The 22,925-nt window shown below is 35.1% G+C and overlaps 1 protein-coding gene across 1 annotated transcript in view; it reads left to right on the forward strand.

Annotated features, from left to right (window-relative positions):
* ADGRB3 (adhesion G protein-coupled receptor B3) overlaps positions 1 to 22,925 on the forward strand; it is a 465,451-nt gene that overhangs the window by 252,548 nt on the left and 189,978 nt on the right. Inside the window, exons 13-15 of the mRNA XM_085316023.1 lie at positions 13,835 to 13,981; positions 14,754 to 14,829; positions 22,357 to 22,459. Coding sequence (XP_085172149.1) covers positions 13,835 to 13,981; positions 14,754 to 14,829; positions 22,357 to 22,459 — 326 coding nt within the window. The remainder of the gene's footprint in view (positions 1 to 13,834; positions 13,982 to 14,753; positions 14,830 to 22,356; positions 22,460 to 22,925) is intronic.

Genomic DNA, 22,925 nt, shown 5'->3' on the forward strand with positions numbered 1-22,925 from the left:
ATTTACTGAATGATGACATTGAGCACCTTTTAAGAATGCTTTATTACCATTCAAATTAAGTCTCTCCTTTTGCAAAATACATAGTGTAACTGTAGAACTCAAATGTTTAAATCATCAAGATTTAATTAGTAGCCACAGTTCACATCAGGATAGGTCCAGATTATTCTGTCCACACTGGTGCTTCTGCAAAAGGTTATTACTTTGAAATACTGTCAAATAACTGAACATCCTTATTCTGACCCTTAACTTTGTTCCTCTTTGGTTCAGTTTAGACATTTTTTTATGAATGTTTGCCACCAGAGTGCAGTTAGTTTGATTTCCAATAAAGCATCATTTAGATGCTGTGGGGTTTGGGACAGAAAACCAATTTCGTACATTGAAATTATTCTATAAAGGCAATGGCACAGTAAAAACTACATATAACAGAGGAAAAAAGATAACCAAAGGAAAAAAAAGCGATTTCTTCCCTGTATCCTGCAAAACATCGTCTATTGGATAACAATACTATATTCAGGCTAGAGTGAGGAAAAAAGACAAAACACAATGGCACTTTTCAACTATCCGTTCACCAGGGAATAGTTTGTATTAGGAAAGCCACTTGGACTCTATATTATAATTTGTACATGGTCAAATACTATAGGAAAGCTAGAAGTACTTTTCTCTGGCTATATCCTAGATCTGATTGTGTGGATAATGACAGCAATTACAAATGGCATTAATAGCAAAACTGGGCTCAGGGGTAGAATCCTTGATGTGCAGTGTTTTTACAAGGCTGAAAATATAGATTATTTTGGAATAGAATATAAAGAAATCTTCCATAAACTAGTAGCTTCTTTGGCATGTAAATTCCGTCACTCTTCAGGTTGAGGTACCTGCTTTCAAGTAAAGGAAATTAATTTAAGGAATTGTGTTTTGTTGCTGTTGTTGTTGGGTCTCAGAAGTTATCATTTAGTAGAAAACAAAAATACCATCCCTGCCTCCTACTTTCCTACTTTCATATTTAATATTAAGCTAAGTCTTCACTTTCATGATATTGCATTTCAAAAGAATTGACCATGAGGTTTTATCAAATATATGAGCAAAGAGTCTGTAGAAAGCTCTTCCTTTCAGTTTTTTGTTGTAGATATAATTATRTTTTCTGGAGTATTGCATGTTTAGAGTGGAATTTTATCCATACAGATCTTCTACCTAAAGGTAAYACTTCAAGGAAACAAGAGGTGGTTAGCCAGAGCAGTATATCTTCCATTGGGAGACTCCTATCTGTATACGTATTTCAACAACATACTGAAATGAAAGGCACAACAAATTAAAGAAATAACAACAGCAATACAAATGAAATCTGTATTTAAATAACTGTAGCAGAGAATAGGTCGTAGATAGGACATAGTGCCAAAGAGATAGTGTCATATTAGGTGATTATGAGAGTAATGGAAAAGTTGCAGAAACAAACATTCAAAATTAGGGACTGGAATGTCCGAGGAGGCAGAGATGCCTTTGATGGCATCTATTGTGTCTGAGGAAAAGCAAGAAAAATGTTTTTTTATTCATGGAAGTTTCTACAGATTCACTCTCCAATGTGGTAGTTCTCTACAACAGGTAAAAGCCAAACTGAAGGCACTGCAAGTGCCTCTGAAAAGACATTCCGGATCCAGAGTCTATTGATCTTGTAAGAATTGGAAACCTATCTGCTATAGAATGCTATGTTATATTTTGAGATAAATATTTTGACCAGATTGTATGACTGATTTAGACACTGAGCCCAAGTAGGATGTGCTTGCCTTTTATGTGCTCAGTCACAGGCAAGAGTTGATCCAGTACCCCTAAAATTCAGTTTAAGCTCACTATGTAACATATAAAAAAACCTAGATGATTTTTAAAACCCCTAGAAGACAATCCGGGACACCTTCATTAGGCATCGCTATCTCTCCCTGAAAAATGCACTGAAAATTAAAGGGAAATATAAGGTGCCTGAATCGAGACATGGTTTGGAATGGACTGTCTCTTCCTCTAGCGGTAAATGCCCAATAGAACAGGTGTTTATGTATATATAAAAAAATGAAACRAATTCTTTAAAATTTAACTTGTTTGACTGTTGTTTTTTGTTCCTCTCTGAGCTTCTTGAATCTTTTGGATTCCTTCTTCCACAGCTTTARGTCAAAAAACATGAAAAGCCTGTTATTTTGGGGGCAGGGAGAGAAAAAGCAGGGAAAGCTGGAGATGGGATGACCAGAACAGACTAATGAGCTGAGCACAACATCCAAAGCAGGACTTCCATGTTGATTCATATGATGGCATTATAACAGCTCATAATAATCAGGCTCTCTCATTCTTTATAGCCCCAAATTTCTAGTTAGATTTTTTCTTTAAAAAAAAAATCTCTTCATTGTGCAGTGGTTTTATTGTAATGGCCATAACAATTCTGAGATATTTCTCTTGAGTTATTAAAGCTAATTTAGAATCCACCAATGTGAACAAGTAAATCAAACATAGTCTAATTAGTATTCCTCCCTACTTATATTGGATCATGTCTGTATGTCCCACTGAGGTACTGAGTTTTCATTGTGCTGTGCATGATGTAAACAACCTAAATAAAGTATGTGTGCATTAACCTGACAATAAGATATCACAATGCCCCAAGATAACTTTTTACTATCCCTTAAGCAAATCTTAATCCGCTCTGTCACCTCTGTGGAGAGCATTCAAGATGGATTAGACATCTCTTCAAATACCAAGGCCTCAGTTATAAATTCCTGGGAGGAGGGTTAGAATCATGACTCTTAATGTGAAATTGAGACACAGAAACCTGTGTTTCTGTCCTAACTTTATTGCAGATTTTCTGTATGACTGTATTCAAGCCTGTTTTGTGGACCCTTTCCAAGCAGGTTTGCAGCACTTTCTTTTCAGGTGCCAGTGTCATGAGTGGCTCTGAAAGGCAGGCCAGAAGCTGAGGATGACAGTGAGGCATGTGCAGTGACCTGACTGAGAGATGAGAGGTCCCACAGTACCCAAATGAGAGCAAAGCAGGTCTGCCAAGGGCAGGCAGACTGAGCTACCAGATCACCAGAAAAGTCCGTAGTGATGAGGCAGGTCTGAGATCCAGCCAGGAAAGTCAAGTCATAGAGTCAGAATCAAGTTCTGGTCCAGCGGCAATGTTCAGCTGACAGTCCGTTGGTCACCAGACAAGCCCGTAGTGAAGAATTCAGGCAGGTTCAAGCTCAAGCCAGGAAGCCAAATCCTCAGGTCAGAGTTCAGATAGCCAAAGTACATGGCCAGGCACAGGCACAGCTGACAAAGACTAAGGGTGAGAGCCTCAGCTTGAATGCAGCTGTTCAGTGGAAAAGCACAGAYGCAAATTTTTCACAGCCCTTTTCACAGCAGTTTGATCTAAGGTTACAAAGCTGCATCATATCAGAGCTGACTTAGAGCATAAGCAGCTGAAGCTGGAGAGGTGTGGAGGAGTATGCTCAGGGCCTTGACAGCTTGGTCCCCAGGGTGAATGCAAAACTCAGAGTAGAAGATACTCGCTGAAAAAGCGATTTGATGCTCACCAAGAAATGCTAAGCTTATTACTGATTTCTCTCTGTCTCCTAAGTTATAAATTCAGAAATTTTAAAGCACTAATTTGAGTCAGATCTCAGTTATCCGGGATAAATTAAGCAAACCTGGCTTTCCTCAGAACCCTCGGCTTACGTACTGTGCTTTTTGCAAAYGAGTATTCAGGCATGTTTATACTCTATTTAGTTACCCCAAATCTTATTTCCTCCTAGTTAGGTGTGTGTGAGATGAGGAGACCTGTCTTATCAGTATATATAGCTACAGGTTGGAACTTTTYGAAGATCTGTTTCTCTGTTTCTCAGTTTGAGATCTGTTTCTCTGATTTCTCACTCTTAATGGAGGCAGACTATAAACAAAGCGTTGTGTTGCTCTGATCGGAGTGCTTCTGGGAAGGCGTATGGAGAGAACTGCATCTGCCTGGTGAATTTTTTTCTCCAGAGGAGACGGAGAAATCTGAGCCTAGTAAGATGTTGTGTCAGTATCTTCATACTGCAATTTCCTTTGTTGTCTACCACAGCTCCACCTGAGAATGTTTCTAAAATCTGGCTAAATCTGTATATTTACTGTTCTTAGTCCTCATAGATCTGGTCCTTTATCTGTACCTTAACATATCCATGTCTTCTGGATATACTCTATTTTTAGCCTTTTCTAGCCTTTCTAGTCTCTCTTACCAATGTTCTGCCATTGTACCATATTTGTCATGAGCCATATTCACCCACTGCACTTTCAATCAGAGAAAGAATCCTTCATCATCCTCATCATCTGTATTCAGTACAGTGATTGTCAATGTAGAATTTTTATCTATGATGTTATCATGTCACGTAGACAAAAATCCCAAGTAAGGCATATTTTTATTCTATTACTACTGCTAGGCATATTTTTATCGATATTACTACTGTTCCTAATTATGCATCCTGTTTCTTTGTCATTTTGTCTCCAGACTGCTTAACAGGTTTTGGGCATGCAATAGCCATGTGACCCTTTTGTAGCTCAGATTTGAAGATGTTTTTCAGTTATCTTATAGCACTCAATACCTTGCCTAGAAATAAGAATTTGTGTGCAATCTTATCATTATAAAAAGGCCTATAAAGCTCATCCTTCCTTGCCAAAGTGTAGTGTATGGACTGAACTGAGAAAGACAACTGAAGTTACTACTTAAACTAATGAAATTAAGATCTGGATCAAAAGATCAAGCAACCCAAAGGAAAAAAAAATATTTGAAGTATGCATTAAAAAAATGAGGGCCATTTACAAACACTTCCTCTRTATTTACTATATGGCTCTTAATTGGGTGCTACTTCTTAGGATTCATCAACCACTTTCATACTATTCATAGAATCATAGAATCAGTAAGGTTGGAAGGGACRTCTGGAGATCATCTAGTGCAACCTCCCTGCTCAGCAGGGTCACCTACAGCATGTTAGACAGGGTTGCATCCAGGCGGGCCTTGAATATCTCCAGAGAAGGAGACTCCCCAACCTCTCTGGGCAACCTGTTCCAAAACTATTAACACTCTGAGACTTTATGCCTGAAAAAAATATATTTCTCTCTGTTTCCAATCTGTTCATAGTTCTTAAAGTTCTTCAAGATGCCATTTTGTRTGATAAAAATGGAATTCAATAATAAAATAAAATTGAGATCTATGTGTAGCCTATTTTGAAAGGTGTGATTAGGAGCTCTTATTGATTCATATGCTTTATTTTATTTTCTCTGTGTGTRGCTTTTATGTATCAAATCTAAGTACATGTCTGAGAATTCAGTTCAGATACTACCTTTCAATATGCTGAGTAACTTAGTTCACAGCTTCTTAGATTTCTGGATAATAGGATTTGATTGTTATTTCTCTAGAGGTTAGACAGTGGTCATTTTTCCTCTGCTTCTAGGAACCAGTCCTTCTGCCTCTGCTCTGCATCTCTCCAAGCAAATTAATATTGTGGCAAAATTTTATCAATTCCCTGCTAATGATTTCAGTGCCCTTTTACCCCTAACTGATCTCTCATCTTCTGTAAAGYCTTATCTACCTACCTTTTTAATATTTTTGTTGATGTCTAGTGATCACTAAGGCTGATCAATAAACATATGATCTTATTCCCTCAACTCTTTTTCCTTCTCCTTTTCTCTGATGACAGCTTTGTCATCCTTCAATCTTCCGAGTTTATCACTGTAACATCGTCTTCAGTCTCACTCTTTTTTTCCTTGTTTTCAGCCTCAGTCAGCAGCACCAACACTTTTTTCAGTCACCTTAGTGATTGAGAAACACTTCTTCTGTGCACCTTCCCTGTACAGTCAGTCTAAAATAATGCTGTAATTGGCCTTGGCCTTCTCTGCTATTGTCATGTTTTTCACCTTTATGTCTGTAACGTTAAATTTCATTCACTTAAATTTCAAGTCATTCTGTCTCCTTTATCATCATCCATCTTCTGTCTCGCATTACCSTAGGCCTTTCCTTTCCTTGGAAGTGCCTTATGACAAGGCAAGAATAGCTAAGGTAGACCTTAGCCTCCTTAGTAGCAAAAAATGCTCAGTAATGCTAAGAGGAGTGGAAAATACCAAACTCTTTCAGAAATTCACAGTGCTTTGGATGCAACTGTTGTTCTCTTCAGCTGTTCTTGTCTTCACCTTCTTCAACATCACTCCCAGAGGATGAAATTGTGTTCAGTTAATGAAGTACAGCCTCCCTCCATGTTTTGTTTAAAACTTTTATTTGAATAACCATGTATTTCAAGAAGCATTCCATTTAYCATGAGGACATATTTTCTTCTGACTGCTCATGAAAAATTTGTTTACCTTTTCACTAGTTTGATAGGCTTTTTTTCAAACTTGTGATTAAGGTTTGCAAACTTAAAAGTCATTTTGTTCTTTATATACCACACTGACCATCTGCAAATACCCRTATTCATCTTATAGGAAGTGTTAATAATAATAAGTGAATAATAACAATAATTACACTATAAAAATACTAAGTTTTTTTTTTAATAAGCAAGTGTACTGAAGTGGCACCTGGAACATGGCCAAATTCTGTGATACTCTGACCATTTTTATGTACTAATTCTATCTCAACCATTGAACTTTAATAGTTTCAATCTTTCAAAATTATCTCTTATTTTTTGTAATAAGGCTTTTATGGYGCATAACAATGATTCTTAAGCCCGTAATTACTGTTTGAGCTTTTAGTTTTTAAATTTCCATTTTGATTTTCCATAGCTGAAGCAAAGAAAGATTTGGAAGAATGAGAATTATAGTCGTATGCTCTACCTATTTTATTTTTATCAACCCAGATTTTTCATCATAACAAATGTGGAACCTGCAATCACTCAGAGAATCCATATGTGTATGTGAAATTTCGTGAGTCTTTGAAATTAATATAGTCCTGAATTCTTAAAATACAGAAGCTGGTACTGAACAAAAGAACACAAAAACTAAAGGACATGCTTGCCTACTGCCTGTGACTTATTTTTTTTAATTCAATTACATAAGTAGCAAAAGAGATCTGTGTGATATCAAATGAATCCTCATCACTGCCTCGAGTCATGGTGCTTTTGTGGTAAATATTATGCTGGTCATATTATTGATATGTAAGAAATGCTAACAATAAGCTACCATACTGTTGGAGRCATATTTATCCATCAGACAGTTATGTGACTGTTCATATGTGTACTACTCATTGGTCATATTATTTAAAACTGCACTGGTTTATATGGTCAAAATAGGAATGAGTTCACTAACCTATATGGTCCTTATCATGATAAAGTTATTATTTTACAAAGAGAAAGGTAACAGGTATCTCTCTTCCCCCTTGCATTATCTGTGGAATATAGACAAGGAAATGTTCAGAGACCACTATTATGGTAGTTTCTTGATTAACCTAAAACATTGTTCTTAATCTTCAGACAGTGAGCACATTTAAGGCACTTTTTTGTTTGTTTTGTTTGCTTTGTACCAAATGAAGGGCTCTATGCTAAACTCTCTTGCACTTCAAATACTCTACTGCACCCAGTTTGAAAAAAAAACAACCCTGACAGGTCTCTACTTCTGCCAATACCTGGAGTATGTCTTGCTGCCCAAGGCTTGACTGGTTGGTGAGTAGATGCTATGGACTGATGAGCTTCGGAAATACCAGTGCAGAGCCAGCTTCTAGGGACATCCCCTTCTTGCCTGCCCATGGAGCAGTATGGCCTAACAAGACTTTAATTCTAGAAGGCATTATTCTTGTGTTGATATTCTTAAGCAGTAGTAGATCTGTTGGGTAATAGAGCATATTTCTTAGGGATTATTTTCTGAGTATTGCTGTGTGATGTTGCTCTCTGCTGGGACATTGCATGCACATTATTCACAGAGGGATGATTACCTGATTGTTGTTCTTACGTTCCTGTACAGAATCTCACTTCACYACAATCTTTCTATTATATATGATCTTGTGGATGGTAAAAGGCGGATTTATCTTTGTGCTGAGGGGAAGTTTTAAAGAACATCATCAAGCCTGCTCAGATGGAGATATCCAAAGCAGATCTGGAGATCTGTAAATTAGTCTCTCTGAGAAGGGGATTTGAACATTTGTAGTTGTTCCAGAATGTCTTTAAAATGAAGTTTTGGAGCTTCAGTGAATAGAGTAAATCTATTATTTCAATTATCAGTTGAATATATCTATCTGGCTCTTTAATAATAAGCAAAACAAGACYTTGTTGCCTGTATATCCAKTATTAGCTAAGCTGAATGAGCGTATCTATTCCATAAAAACAAAAGTGTTATATGAAGAGTCAAGAGACTWGTTCTAAAAGGTATAAATATGGTTCTAACTGGAACTTCTTAGTATACAAGTTTGCAGAAATACTCAATATTCTGAATTCTAATACACAAATCATTTCATATTCTGTATTCTGAACACTTGTGACAATGGTAAATCTGTTCATGACTATTTTTCCCAGAAATAAATTTAGCAGAAATTTACCCAGAAGGCCAGTATAATATTCTGTCTGAAAAATAAAAACCTGTTGTGTGATGAACTGAAGTATACTAAGTGCTGAATAATATATGTAGTATACTGTCAATTGGCAAGTCAAAAAAGGACAGGAAAGGAAGGAATGATGCTGCTAATAGACATAGCTATTCTCCGTTGTTTGTGATTGAAGTTCACACAAATTCAGATTTCTTCTGTCTTGCTTTGATACAAAGAGTTAAGCAGAAGTCRAGTTCTTACGCTAGTCCTATAGATTTCTTAAGTGATTTTCCTTTTCTGTCAAGGCACTGATGCATTATAAAATAATACATTCCTATTCTTCTACATCTTAAGCAATTGTAAATTAGGGATCAATATAATGACTGAGCTGTAAAACAGAACAAACCCAGAATATTATCATTTAAGAGAAATAAGAATCAGACCTAGTTTTTCCTGTTGTGTAAAGATGTGAGTGGTACAGACAYTGGGCTCAGGTTTTGAACATCTTGTCAGTGGTTTTGAGATCAGGGTTTTGGTTCAGTTTTGACGAGGATAGGGATCAACCATTTAATTTGGTTAAGATCCAATTTTAGAACCTAAATCTCTACTGTGAGAGCTAAAGTTTTGTTTGGTTTATGAGCAAATTAATGTTATTCAAGGCGCTGATTCTGAAATGTTACCAATTTTTGTTCCACAATGGAGGTTAACGGATGAATAGGAAAGAGAAGGGGAAGATTATTTATGCAGCTTAATTGGTTCTCTTATCTTTTATTATTTGGACACMGGCAACACTGATCAGAGAGAAAAACACTGCAAGTTGTACTAGGCTGTTTGTAACTCATTCAGATTGTAARTATCATAGCAATCCGTTTTAGCTCTGACATTCTAGGCCATGATCTACAAGGGCTAGTATACAAGAACTACACAATATTTATTTCATTAAGGACTTCCTTGACACATTAATTAACCCCTCTTGCGCTGCTCTAAATAAAGCGCTTACGCATCATTTCCATAATACTGTGTGTAATCAGTTTATTTGGGTAGTCATGGAAAATTCTTCATTCCTATTAGTAATCATTAATCTAATCCAAGGAAATTTTGCCATACTCAGTAAATAAGAACAGTTAGTAGGTGCTTATTCAGAAATTTTCAGTAGAGCAGTATTGAATAAATTATTGAATAAATTATCTGTAACTGCACTGAGATAGTTAAAAAAAAAAAAAGGTAAATAGAGATGTGTATGTAAGGGATRTTAAAATGAATCCATTATAGTCAAAGCAATCACTAAATTGATTAGACTGGACTACTTGAAAAAGAGTTTTCTGAATCAGTAATTATTATGGAATCATCAAATATGTGTGTTCTTATGTGTAATTGAACCACTTGTAATTTATACCATTGGTCATCAAAAGGATGTTTAAACAGTTCTAAAAAGAAACTTTTTTTTCCTGTGCTCCAGCTTATAGCTAGGGTAGGCCATCTTCAACCTAAAGTATATTCATTTGACCTGAAAGATTCAGAACTATGATGAGRTTGCTTTTTGAAGAAATACAGATTATATTCTACTTCCTGCATTCTTCACAAGTTGAAWGCAAACATGCACCATGAATGTGATTCATTTTACCTACTTGTTCTTTTTACCTTTGGGAAGCATATTGAAACGGTAATTGAAGGTATATAGAAGCCACAAGAGAAGCTGTCCAAAAAGCAAAAGAATGCAACATATTCAACACCCTAAACTTGTTTCTCTACATACAAACTTACTGTCTCTGGGTGACTTTTTTCTGGTTTGTGCTCGTGGTTAAATCAAAACCTAAGAATCATTCCTAATTAGCACAAGCACTGCATTTTTTTTTTCTAAATGATACTTGGCATACCATAGGAATTGCCATAACGCAAACAAATAAGCATATTATCATATATATCATGTAGTCATACAATATTTTCATATGATACTAGTTTTGATGAATTGTATCTGCAGCAAGATATGTGCAAACTGTAAGAATTATCTGAGGAGTGACAAGGTTGGTACAAGTTAGTATTCCACATAAACGGTTCAAAAAGAAGTAATCAAATTAGAAAAGTAGAGTGAATTCCACCACRTTCCACCGTAATTGAAACATCATTTTGTCTGAGAGAATAATATACGCTGTAGATGACGTATATGGGACAATTTTATATTTTGAAGTCCTTTTCTTCAAAATGGCACATGCATTTTTTCTTCACCTGCTGCCTAAGCCTTTTTTATTTTGTTTTTATTTTTTTGATTGCACAATGTCCTTGTTATTAATATTTTCACTGATGGTATTTCCTGAGTTTTTATAGATACTTCTCCTGTATATAAAAACAAATGAAAATATTCCAGCCACAGTGCCTATAAATGTTCTCATCTGCTACTCTTCTGTCTCACAAATTCAGGTCATAATGTTTTGGTAAGATAATTTAAAAAACAGTATGTGCAATTTTTTTTTTTTCTCCAATTAATGAGAAGACAATGTGCTCGTATGGTAATTGAGAACTGAATCATTCAGGCTGCAATAATTGGAGCAACATTTTCTAATACAAACCTATCGTAAAAAGGATACAATAGAACACAAAATGAATGGCTTGTCATTCTGTCTGATTCTTTCGTGTAAGAGTTATATAAGAAAATGACATTTGAGTTCCTGACATGTGAATGACCTGGCACCTGATTTACATGCCTTCTTCTCTAGAAGGCCTACTGATTTTCATGCTCACATCAAAGTAAACAGTTATTTTCCTGCTGCAGATTAAAACTGAGTTGGAGAGGAAGAAAGCTTCATTTTGCAGTGTAACTAGCTGGTTGTGCTCCAAGATCTCTTTGAGATGAGTTTTATATTAATATTCACTAAGAATATTAGCTTACATTTAGAAGCAAAATACAGTTCCTGATGGTGCTGAAGAGGTTGGGTTGTTTCAGGCATGCAGCTGGCCATGTTAATATGGGCTCAGTTGGTTGCCTCCACCCAGAGTCCACTAAGCTATTCTTACATCTGTAAAGGGCAGTGTCATGTCTGAAGTGATTGGACAGGTGCTCTTGGGATGCCTCAGCAAAGCKGCTAAAGAATGGCATAATAATCTACTGTAATCTAATCTTAAAGGTAGTCTTCACACGATGTGGAAGTGTTCTCGAGCTTCAYGGGCATCTTGGTAGATCAGTTTCGATTACTGTTTTGTGTGTGCTGTGCTTTCGGTCTAACAGAAAGCTGCATTCTCCAGGATGTCAAGGTGGCATCTTCTGTGAAATTAAATAAAGACTCTCTTGTTTGGCTGGTTTCTGCTTCTAAGGAATAGAAAAAATTGTCTGAACCATATATGGGAGTATATAACTATATTTACTGCGTATAAGCCGTAAGCTAAATGCTTAGGTTTTGTATTTAGTTTTTGTGTTATTCATCACCTAAATCTTAACAAATATTTTGGTATCTTTGAATCTAAGCAGTGGTATAAAGATTAATGGCCCTATTTAAAATACATAGATAGACACAGTCCAAAGATATACTATCCTAGACTCTCATTATTTATTCAGTTCTGAAGTGATTTTCTGTTGTRCAGAGTGAATTCCATTGAATAACATTGATTTCCTATTTCAATAAGGAGAGCTGCCATCCTGAAGGTGGATGAAATATTAAGGCTCTACTGGCTAATTAGATAGGTAGATAGGTAGAAGCCTAGATAAATACTGCACAAATAAAACGATATAGTCTCATACAAGCTGTATTTAATTTTGTAAATTAAATAACTGTCGGTTTAACTTTATTTATGCTGAAAATAAAATACAATTCCTACTGGATTTTAGTAACCATGGAAAAAATCAATTTTTACAATGTTAGTATGTTCTGTATATGCACTGATTGCATGTGAAAACATGCAATCCATTTTATGCTCCAGTAATTCTGAAACACCTGAACACTTCTTCCTTAGCAGACCACCTGAAATTTTGCAAGGCAAAGCATCCCTTTAGGRCTGTGAATTTATATGCCAATTTCAGTCCAGGAGGGATTATAAGTGACACTGTAAACCCCTCTTGATAATTTTATAATGGAAAGCCTGAAAGAACCTCAAGTATGGCCTCAGTAATGTGATTCTAAAGTACATAAGCAATCTAATTTGAAACTAGGAGCCAGTTATCAAGTAATAATTTGTAGAGCTAATATAGTTAACATCTTCATTTTCCTCTTCTTTTGGATTTGAATTACAGTTTCCTTTCAAATAAAATCCGCTGATGAGACGTATTATGGTTTTCTACTTCAATTTTGCTGTTCTGATTGCTTTTACAGCTATCCCTATTGTCTTTCTGTTTAAAGCAATCCCACTAGTTCTTCTAGTGAAACCGTTGGGCAGATCAAAGCGTAGTCCTAATGTCCGAAACTTTCTGTCTACATTAACCTCATCATAAATTGATTAGGAAGAGATTATGTAAGCCATGTTGATAAAGAGTGGAGTTAGTGCTCCMGACATATTGTTTGCCATCTTCCTGAGTGTACCAAAATATTTGCCGTCCTGACAGTTTCTTAAAAGTAGTTTGAATCCTACTAGACACTGACAGCGTTGCCATGGAGTTGTACTTAGACTTCAAAGCAAAGATAAAACTGGTTTCCAGATAATAGTTGAGTTAGAAACAGAAAGAAGATAAGGATGGGTAAACAAAATTGCAAACTGCCTATTATTAGATTCGATACTTTTTTCTACTGTTTTTCTATATATTACAGATATAATAGTGATGTTAATTGGGGGGTTTTGAATGAAAATATAATTAAGAATTCAGAATGGGGATCTTTCTTTCAAGGAAAAGAAATCAAGTGTTATACTGCATTGTTCTCAATTTGTGTGGAAACAATGAGGTCTTTTAATATGTGAATCTCCTTAATGGGTCTGTCTTGAATTTATGCCTGCATAGGGGATAAAAGCTGTTATTGCTTCATTAGCCTGCWTCCAGCAGTTGTGTTTCCCAAAGCAATTTTCAGCATCCTCTTCCTTTTACTGTCACATTTAATCATTTTAGAATTTGCTCTGAAGACACCACTGTGTCCTTACATGTGAATTTCAGGGCGTGAGCCAGCACATTCAATAATCCCTGTTAAGAAAGTTAACAAGAACCTGGCTGACAAGTGATAGAATCAATGCCACATAATTAATCCATAGAAGAACTGCATAATATATACAAGGCTATACTTTCTGTGCTAATTAATGTCCTGTAAATTTCTGCTTTACTTGAACTGTACTATTATACACTTTTTGTTATTGCTGTACACTTATCATTGTGTGATGCTTTAAAACATGAAACACAGTTTTATTTGATTTTGTGATTTCTCTTTATAGTGGCCAGTATTCAAAAGCTTCCTGCAGCATCTGTTCTAACTGACATCAATTTCCCCATGAAAGGAAGAAAAGGAATGGTTGAYTGGGCACGAAACTCAGAAGATAGGGTTGTCATTCCAAAAAATATCTTCACCCCTATGTCAACAGGTAAAGAAGCATATGAGCGTGTTAATTTTATACTGGTTTTCACAAGAGAACTTAAAGATTCTTTGTCTCTTCAGACCACTATATAACACAGAACTGGTTAATTTATCCATCTTCAAAGGAGATACAGTACCCACATCTTATTTCAGAGGGATATAACGAGGCTTAATTTCAGCATATTGAACAAAAAGTGCTGAAGAAATCCAAGACATTTTTTTCTGTATTGCAGAGCCAATACTTAGTTATTCTGCACAGGATTGTGTCTGTGGAGATATCAGATAACTTGAAGTTCGGCTCTGCATTCAGCTATACCTCCTTTAACTGCTCTACTCCAACAGATCAGAGCATCTCAACAGATAAACTAACTTTTGGTGAATGATGCTCAGCAGACCAATTATTCTGGCTTCAGATCCAATTTACAAATACCATTGCAGTGCAGATCTATAACATTAGGGAATTTACTCAGTACACATTAAACCCTAAAGACAGTCTTTAGGGATACTTAATTATAAAGGTAAATGAATGAGCATGGATGCTAATACACAAGGATGGATTTTTTTGAAAATGAGATTTTCAGTGGTTTAAATCTATCAATATATACATAACAATATTACATTTTTATGATAGACTTCTAGGATGTAATTCAAAATGATGACAATTTCTTTAAAATAAAATTTATACTAGAAAGATAAGTGCTATTCACAGTTATTTATGCTGAGTTATGCTTGGGAAATACAGAATTTTTTAAAATAATTCTTTTTATTACTCTTTTTAGAACTAGATGAATCAACTGTATTTGTACTTGGAGCAGTGCTGTACAAAAATTTAGAACTCATTTTACCTACTTTAAGGTAAGAAATTCTTTACCATAAATACAATATGAATTAAACTTTAAATTTCAGGATCAAAACTATACTGTCAGTAAAGTTAAAAGTAGACCATGAATAGTGCATATAGTTAGTGTGGGATGTTCATCCACTGTTACTTAAAATATATGTCTCATCTTGTCTTCATTCTTTGTCGTTTCTATTATGGAAATAACTTTATCAAAATGGTTTAATTTAAATTTTATCTAATCTAAATTTAGTTTAAGTATGGAAATGTTCCTCTGGATGTAAGTTAGTGCTCAGGCCACATACACCTGTGATTCAAACTACTGCTTGTAAGGCTAGTGTAAGTGATCTAGTAATGACGTAATAACCTGATGTAAGAAGGAAGTCTGCTCTCCTTTTACACAAGTCTCTGCTAGTGGTTTTACAAGTACTTTTTCCATGCAAGCTGCATTCAGAAGGGACAGCAGAACTGTASCGAGGATCTGTTTTAGAAACAAGACATGCATGCACTTGAACAGCTGTGGTATGTCAGTTATGAAGGCCATACACATACATAAAGAAAGAAGAAAGTCTTCTGTTCTACTTTTTGCCTTCTGGACTTGCTGACAGACAATTTGGAAACAATCATCTTCCCCTTTCTCAAATTACTGGTTAGGTCATTTCATGGTTCGTTAATACTAGCTTACTTCACAAGATCCTGTGCTCTTTTCATCTACTGATGTCTTTTTGCTGTAAAACAAACTGATGCATATTGTATCACAATAGCTACTAATGAATTCAGAATAATTAGAAAGCCATTGGATTCCTCACTCTATTTAACCAAAATTTCAAGTATTGAAACAAAGGATGGAAAAACATTTTTTTGTCAAAATCCACTGGAAACAAACAAACAAAAAAATCTCAGTCCCAAGGAAAAAATTCCCAGTGAAGTTGCAACGTGCTGTGTGGTGAGTAGGTGCAATTCAAGAGAGAGAAATCTCTCTGAGGTAGAAAGCAATTCCAGCYGTCTAATGTCCCGACAGGACACTTAGGTGTACTGATGAGAGCCACACACACTCAGGGCACTGTGTAAGTGACAGCTCAACCACTTCTGAAATGTCAGTAAGCACTTCTCAGCTGCTGTGCCAGTTCCTGAAATTAGCCAGGAAGGACGAGATGTTTGAGAGACGTTCTCTTCTCTCATATCCAGAGAAATACAGCCAAGTGGCTGTCATATTCAGCCCTTTTTGGCAGACCTTAAAGACAATCTGCCAACCCGAGGGAAGCGTTGAGGTGGCCGTATGCCTTTCAGACCTTTTTACTTTACACATGAATCCCTGATTCTGCCTTTTCCACTCTCACAGGCTGATAATTTTGGTTTACAGAAAACAAAGGTGAATGACTGAATGCTGTGTATTTGCTTATAACAAAAGCCATTCAGGGCATTTATTTCATCCTTTAGAGAAGTGAGATTTATAGGCCTCACTATATTTTCACCAGAATGAATASCATCTGAAATAGTGAAATGGGGCAGAACAGGGACATAAAAGTACAGCAAATTAAGTACTCTGGACTATGAAAAAGTACATTTCAGTTCTCAATCTTTTGCTTTTATCTGTTCTACTTTTAGATGGTTATTGATTTCCATAGTGAATTTGAACATTTCTCTGTACAATTCAGCTCATAGAGAGGTTTTGTGAGCTTCTAAAACATAATGGTGTAATAATCTGCATGTATCTATTCATAAATGAAGTCTTTAGAAGTTCAGATAAGAAGATATCCCACTTTGCCTCTGAATATGTTCAGTACTATTTGAATCCAATTCTCATCTGTCCAAGAATAGGAAATGAGTAGTGTTACTTTCCCTTATGTACGAGAATAAGGAATAAAAGTCATGATTAATCTTTGATATCAAAATACAACACATATTCCATGGTACCTCCAGTCTCTTCTTTGCTAGGAGCTTAGTGCCTCTGTACTTCTCTCCACTTCTTTAACGTTTATAATGAAGTTGTACTGAAACWTTTACAGCTTACATCTCTTACTTCATCAGGAAGTGTATCACATTGGATTTTTTTGCCCATGGTGATCATATGCAAGATCATGACCTTAAAATAGTAACATCATTTATGCAGCAATAGTTGCATAAAGGCAACACAATTTTAAACAATTTGAATGCATTCAAACTATTTTAATATTCATTCAGGCACAACTCTGAACTGGGAGGGAAAAAAAAAAAAAAAAAAAAACAACCCTGCAACCATATTTAGGGCTGAGTTTGTTGAGACATTAGACTCTTTTCTAAAATTAGAACTAAAATGCAAGTTTTAAAGGAACCTTTATTCAGAGTGGTTTATCATTTTACACGTGTTTGGGAACAGGAGTGTACTAAATTTTTCCTTTCATCTCACTAGGTTTGGAAAAGGTATGTTTTTGTTTGCTTCTGTTTTTCAAATGGAAAGCAATTATCTTCTATATGCATTATATACTTTATATAATATATACTCATTATACCATATTATACTTACTACATAGACTATAGTACATTTTATACTCATTAGTACTTATGCTAATGTTATTTAACTGTAATAAGAATTATTGTGATAACCGTGTTCACACTGAACATAGTGAAGTGCTTCACCACAACAGCATTACATATAAATTGAACACTTAATTGTGAACGAAGGTAAAACCATCTAGTTTTTATACAGTGCCTAGAAGTGTGGTAGCTATATATAATGTACCACATTAAAAATAAATAAATAAATAAATAAAATAAATAAAATTCTGGATAAGCATCTTAGGTGATACTGTCCTAAATAAAATGACAAAATATGATCTTAGTGAGAATAAAGATAGACAAAACAATGAAGCAAGGTAAAATAAGAAAGATGGGCTTGTGTTTGAGTTCAAAGGCCACCTAATTTAGACTTGACAACCTGATGAAAGASGTGACTTCTTCTGGCTGCAGTTAAATATTTAGAGAGCTTTAAACTCTTCTCATGAGATCTGTCCCTGTTTTCTTCAGACATTAGGGCAGGAGAAAAAATATTTGATTGTATGAAATTCTGTTCTTTGTAGCTGTCAAAGAATAGTGGCAACACATTCCTATACGTTTCTTATTATTAGCTCTAAAAGGTATGCAAGTTTCTGAATTATCACAGGGGATTTTTTTTCAAAGAAGAAAATTTCTATCAATATATATATCTTTAGGGGAAATCTTTCAAAGCACCTTACCAAAGAGACCCCCATCTGGTACAACACAGGTCTTCTATGAATATAATGAGGATTTCATTGACTAGGACACTCTATGCAACATATTTCACAAGTTCCAAAATTAGCTACAATTTAGTGTATGGGCTTGACTTTTCTTGTTTTAACTGGCATGGACTCTGTTAACAACAAGTCTCGTAAAAACAACGTGAGATGAGAACTTGGCAATTATATTAATCTAGAAAAAAAGCACAAACCTTTCTGAGCAACATGAATAATCCTAATAGTACGTATATGTTATTCAAAAAAAATTTCAAGGACCATGTAGAAAGGAGGGCAGGGAAGAAAAAAGTACTTTATTCTCACTTGCGGAACTAGAATTATTTTCCTCCCATGCACAAGTAAATAAAGTGCATCTAACACACTTTGCTATATTGCTGTTTTGTAATGTCATTGAGATCTTTTTTTCTTAATTGTAGAGTGAAATATGAAATATTGTGAGTATTATAGACTGAGTAATATTTCCATAGCCCTTGCATCCCAGAATATGTGTATATTATTGTTATGTTTCACAGAAAATTCTCTGTGTGATACTCATCTAAAAATATTATATATAATTAGTCTCTTGGACACTCTAGTGGAATATATTGCATATTGCCATACAGCAAGGTAGATTTTAACTTTTCCCCACCAAATAAGAACAAATACAGCATCAGTGATTTTACTGTTGCAACCTTATTCTTGTCACTTACACAGTCAKCTTTCTTTTCCTGTTAATTCACTGAAACATTCTCTTCTTCTGTCTAAAACTGTCCRCTTCAGATGCCGTACCTCCAAAAATGCCCTTAGACTTTGTTAGACCAGTTGATGTGCTTTGTTAGATGAGGACAGAGAACCCAGCTCTTACTGCATAGCATTTCTACTACAGCATCCCTAATTTTTTCTAGTATATACACAACGTTTACACGTTGAACTTCATTCACTCTGTCTTAGGATAGCAACATGCCTTATTCATAAGTTCATATTTCTTGATTACTGTGAAATCATTCTAAAAAGAAAAGAAAGCCTGAATTTCCTATCACATAGGATAAACATGTATACCTTGATATAAAAGAATACCATGATAGAAAAAAAGATTTACTAAAATAACTGTTTTATTAATATTTTTGTAAATTCGGATGTAAAAAACACTAGGGCACCAGCTCTGAAAATTCATTAGAGTTTACACTAATAAACTTTGTTATCTTGAATCTTCAAGGGTTTACTTAACCATAAAAAAATTATTAACTACCAAGAAATTTATTATATTTTCTGAGTAGTCAGTTTCAAAATTTGACCCTAACATGTGCTTTTCTGGACAGTCAGGGCCATCTTATACAACTTATCTCACTAAAGATAATGATTTTTTTTTTATAATCAAAATTTTTTTTTATGATTTTTAGATTTTTTTTTTAACAATCAAGAAACAGATCTTTCATCACACTATTTACTCTAAGTAGGGATTTCTTGTAGGTTCCAGTTTAACATGTCTTTTATGACATATCTGAAGGCATTTTACAAAAACAATTTATGCAAAAAAAATTTATGAAAATCCTGGAATGTGAAGCCAGTGTTCCTTTAGAAACACAGTTCCATCATGGAGAAGCTACGTAGCTATGGATAAAATCTAGGGCCTGAATCTAGGGTAACCAAGAGACAAGGTGATGCTGAGAATTGCCCATCTTAAGTGCTTAGCTCCCAGCTYCTAGAAGTCCATCCTCTATGCAGTGAATGAAGAGTTAGTGTAGAATTCACAAATGACAGAGGGCAGCAGGTGGGTGGGCTCGGACAGCTAGGCCCGCCTCTAGGGAATGCCAACAAAAATTTACATCTGAAACCTTGTCTCTCTCCCAGACTTAAAAACATTTAGTTACAGATCTGATCAGGGCTCTGTGAAGCTTGAAACAGTTTCCTGGGCTTAGATACTTAAATTGTCCTTTCAGATATCAGTGATAGGCTCACTTTTCTTTAAAAAAGATGAATGAAGGAGAAAGAGGTAATGGTGAAGTCACTCTCCACCTGTCATATAATAATCTATAAGATAATGCACTTGCCAGGAAGTGTGAGATGTCATTCCAAGTATGAGAGGGATTGCAACCCATATATTCTGCCTCCAGGAAAGTTTTGTAAAAGCTGATTACTGAAATTCCTGGAAAAGTATTCTCAGCACTAAGCTGCTGTACAAAAAGTGGTCTTCAACAAAAATACCACTGGCACTAATGGTTCTGAAGGAAATTGTTGTGACTGCAATGCTTTGAGCTGAATTCAGTGGTATCTTTTGTGTTATGTGAGTTTAGAATACACATGCCAGATCACATTCTTCCAGAGACTAATCTAAATGGCTAAATATGAGATATATAACTAGGCATTCAGCCCAGCCAGGACACTAGTGASAGGTACAGACATAATTTCTTAGCAATGTAGGCAGTTACATTTATTTTTTGGTGAAAAAGTCTTCTAGAGACTCTTGAGAACCTAACRAGCTAGGCAGGGTTTTTATGAGAGCTAGACAAAATTTATGTACCTAAGTTGCACTCTAGGCACTTTAAATGCTCTTTTGGATCTCATCCAAGAACTRTTAGAACTGTACCAGAAGTAGGTACAACAATTAGTCAGTCACGAAGATTTACTGTGTTCAAGTACATAAGTATCAGCAATTCACTTATGTAAATTTCTGAAATAGATGATTTTTTTAATAGCTAGTAAGCCCTATTTCCACCTATTAAGACCTGTTAGAGAAAAAGTTTTTTTCTTTATGCAGAGTTTTCATTTTGGGTTTTTTTAATTATGTCTTACTTGGGAATATTTATGGGTATTCAGCTACTGTACATGCATTAAGGTTAGTGGTAGTTTCATTACTCTGTCTCTACAGAATGCACTGAGTTAGCCCAGCATTAAATGCTAGTCTGCTAGAGAGAGATGTTTTGTCAATAAATGTGTGAGATAACTAAATACAAACAAAGTGGAGAAACAGGAATTAAACCAAATAGAAAGTTTCTTCCATTATTTTTCCATTATATGTTTTGTTGGAGAAACACTGGATTAGAGTTCACCCTTCCTGAAGAGAATCAATCATTTCATTCCTTGTGCTATCTGCTGAGTTAAGTTTCCATTACTATAGACATGGTGATTCTTGTCTTAGTGATCCAGCAAAATGGAATCCTCTCTAAAATACCATTTCCCCAGAGAAAACAAACAATTAAACAAACAAAAAAAAGTTGATACTGTGTATTATAATTATATCTAGACTATCTAGATTTTTGTTTGATTAATAATACCTACCTGTGAGTAAGTCTTTCTGTGATGTTTCATCCTTTTTTCTATGTGATCTGCACAGTTTTTTTTATTGAAAGCAGCATTATATGCAAAGGAAACATCATAAAGATTACCAAAAACAGTCAATGTGGTAGCTGGTGATTGTTCTAAGCCTGAGGGGGTCATAAAAAGCAAGGATCACAGACATGAACATCATGTCAACATCTCTTTATGTCTGTATTAACACAACCCTGGAAATACTAGATCTGTCCTAGAAAGGCAGCCGCAATATGTACTGATAGATATTTTGCATAAAAAGAGAGCTAGGTGATGAATTAGAGAAAATTAACAGAAAATACTATTGTGGGTAAGCATGTGCCATGTTATCTACATCTACAGATTACATATMTACATTACTGACACCTAATCAAGTCTGGCATCAGTGAGAAATTCTGATTGTTTTCAGTGGGATTTCTATCAGAGCACAACCATGGATTATAGATTAAAAAATATTTAGATGATGAAATTGCCCACTCGTTTACTAAAAGCAATGATTTTTCAAAAAATTGRGCGAGTATGGGTTTTTTATTTTTCACAAAAGCAGTGTAGAACTAATGGATATGTAGATGCTTCCATGGAACTCATCCATCTTCAGGTTTTTACAGTTAACAGTCAGAAAAAAAAGCCARCACAGCACTTTGAAAGAAAAATGACTGTCTCATATAGAACACAACTAGCAGGTCTGCCTTGAGAGAACTGGAGGATGTGTATTTAAATGTTGCCTGAATGTCTGTGTCATCAATATGCCTTTATGATTAGTAAATCATACTTGAAGACTGGCGCTTCTGCTATCTTTGTTCCTCTTCAATCTTTAATGCGTTAAGTATGGTTGGTAACTAGCGACTGTTTTACCACTTCCAAACAAGTATATTTTCTCACTAAATATTTGGCACAGAAAGTTGTTGAAAATATCCATGGGATGCTTCTTCTAATGTAATAGCAGCAGCCTCATTTAATGCTGTTAAGTTAAATTTTCCATTTTTACGTGATTTTTTTCAGGAATTTTACAGTTGTTAACTCAAAAATCATCGTTGTCACTATACGACCTGAACCCAAAACTACGGATTCTTTCCTAGAGATAGAACTGGCACATCTGTCTAACGTGAGTACAAAGACAGGAACAGATGCATTTCCAAGAGTACCTATCAGATCATGTGAGAGAAAGAATCATACAAAGAATTGTTTTAAATATCTCTTAATAAAATCCCGTTGAGTTGCTAAAACTTAAGCCCAGGAATATTTTAGTATATTTTGAAGGGAATGTATGCTTGTTTCATGCATGTGTAAATGTAGAACAAAATTAATTATTCTGTGATTTTTGAGGTTTTCATTTAAACAGCAGTTTCTATAGAAAACTATCCATTAGCTGCTTTCATAGATAAAATTGATAATGTAAGATTGTGCTGAATACTTAATCTTTTGTTACTTGTGTAGGTCACAGAGCCAAATAGTGCTTCAGGCCTTTCCTTCTTTTTCTTTCATTATGTTATATTCAAAAGCCTCTTTGTACCTGGCATCTTGTAGTAGATTTTTGAAAAAAATACTATGGATCCAATTTAGCTTGGATT

Source organism: Rhea americana, unplaced genomic scaffold, assembly GCF_003343005.1.
Source record: "Rhea americana isolate MKP2758 unplaced genomic scaffold, rheAme1 scaffold_45, whole genome shotgun sequence".
Taxonomy (NCBI): Eukaryota; Metazoa; Chordata; class Aves; order Rheiformes; family Rheidae; genus Rhea; species Rhea americana.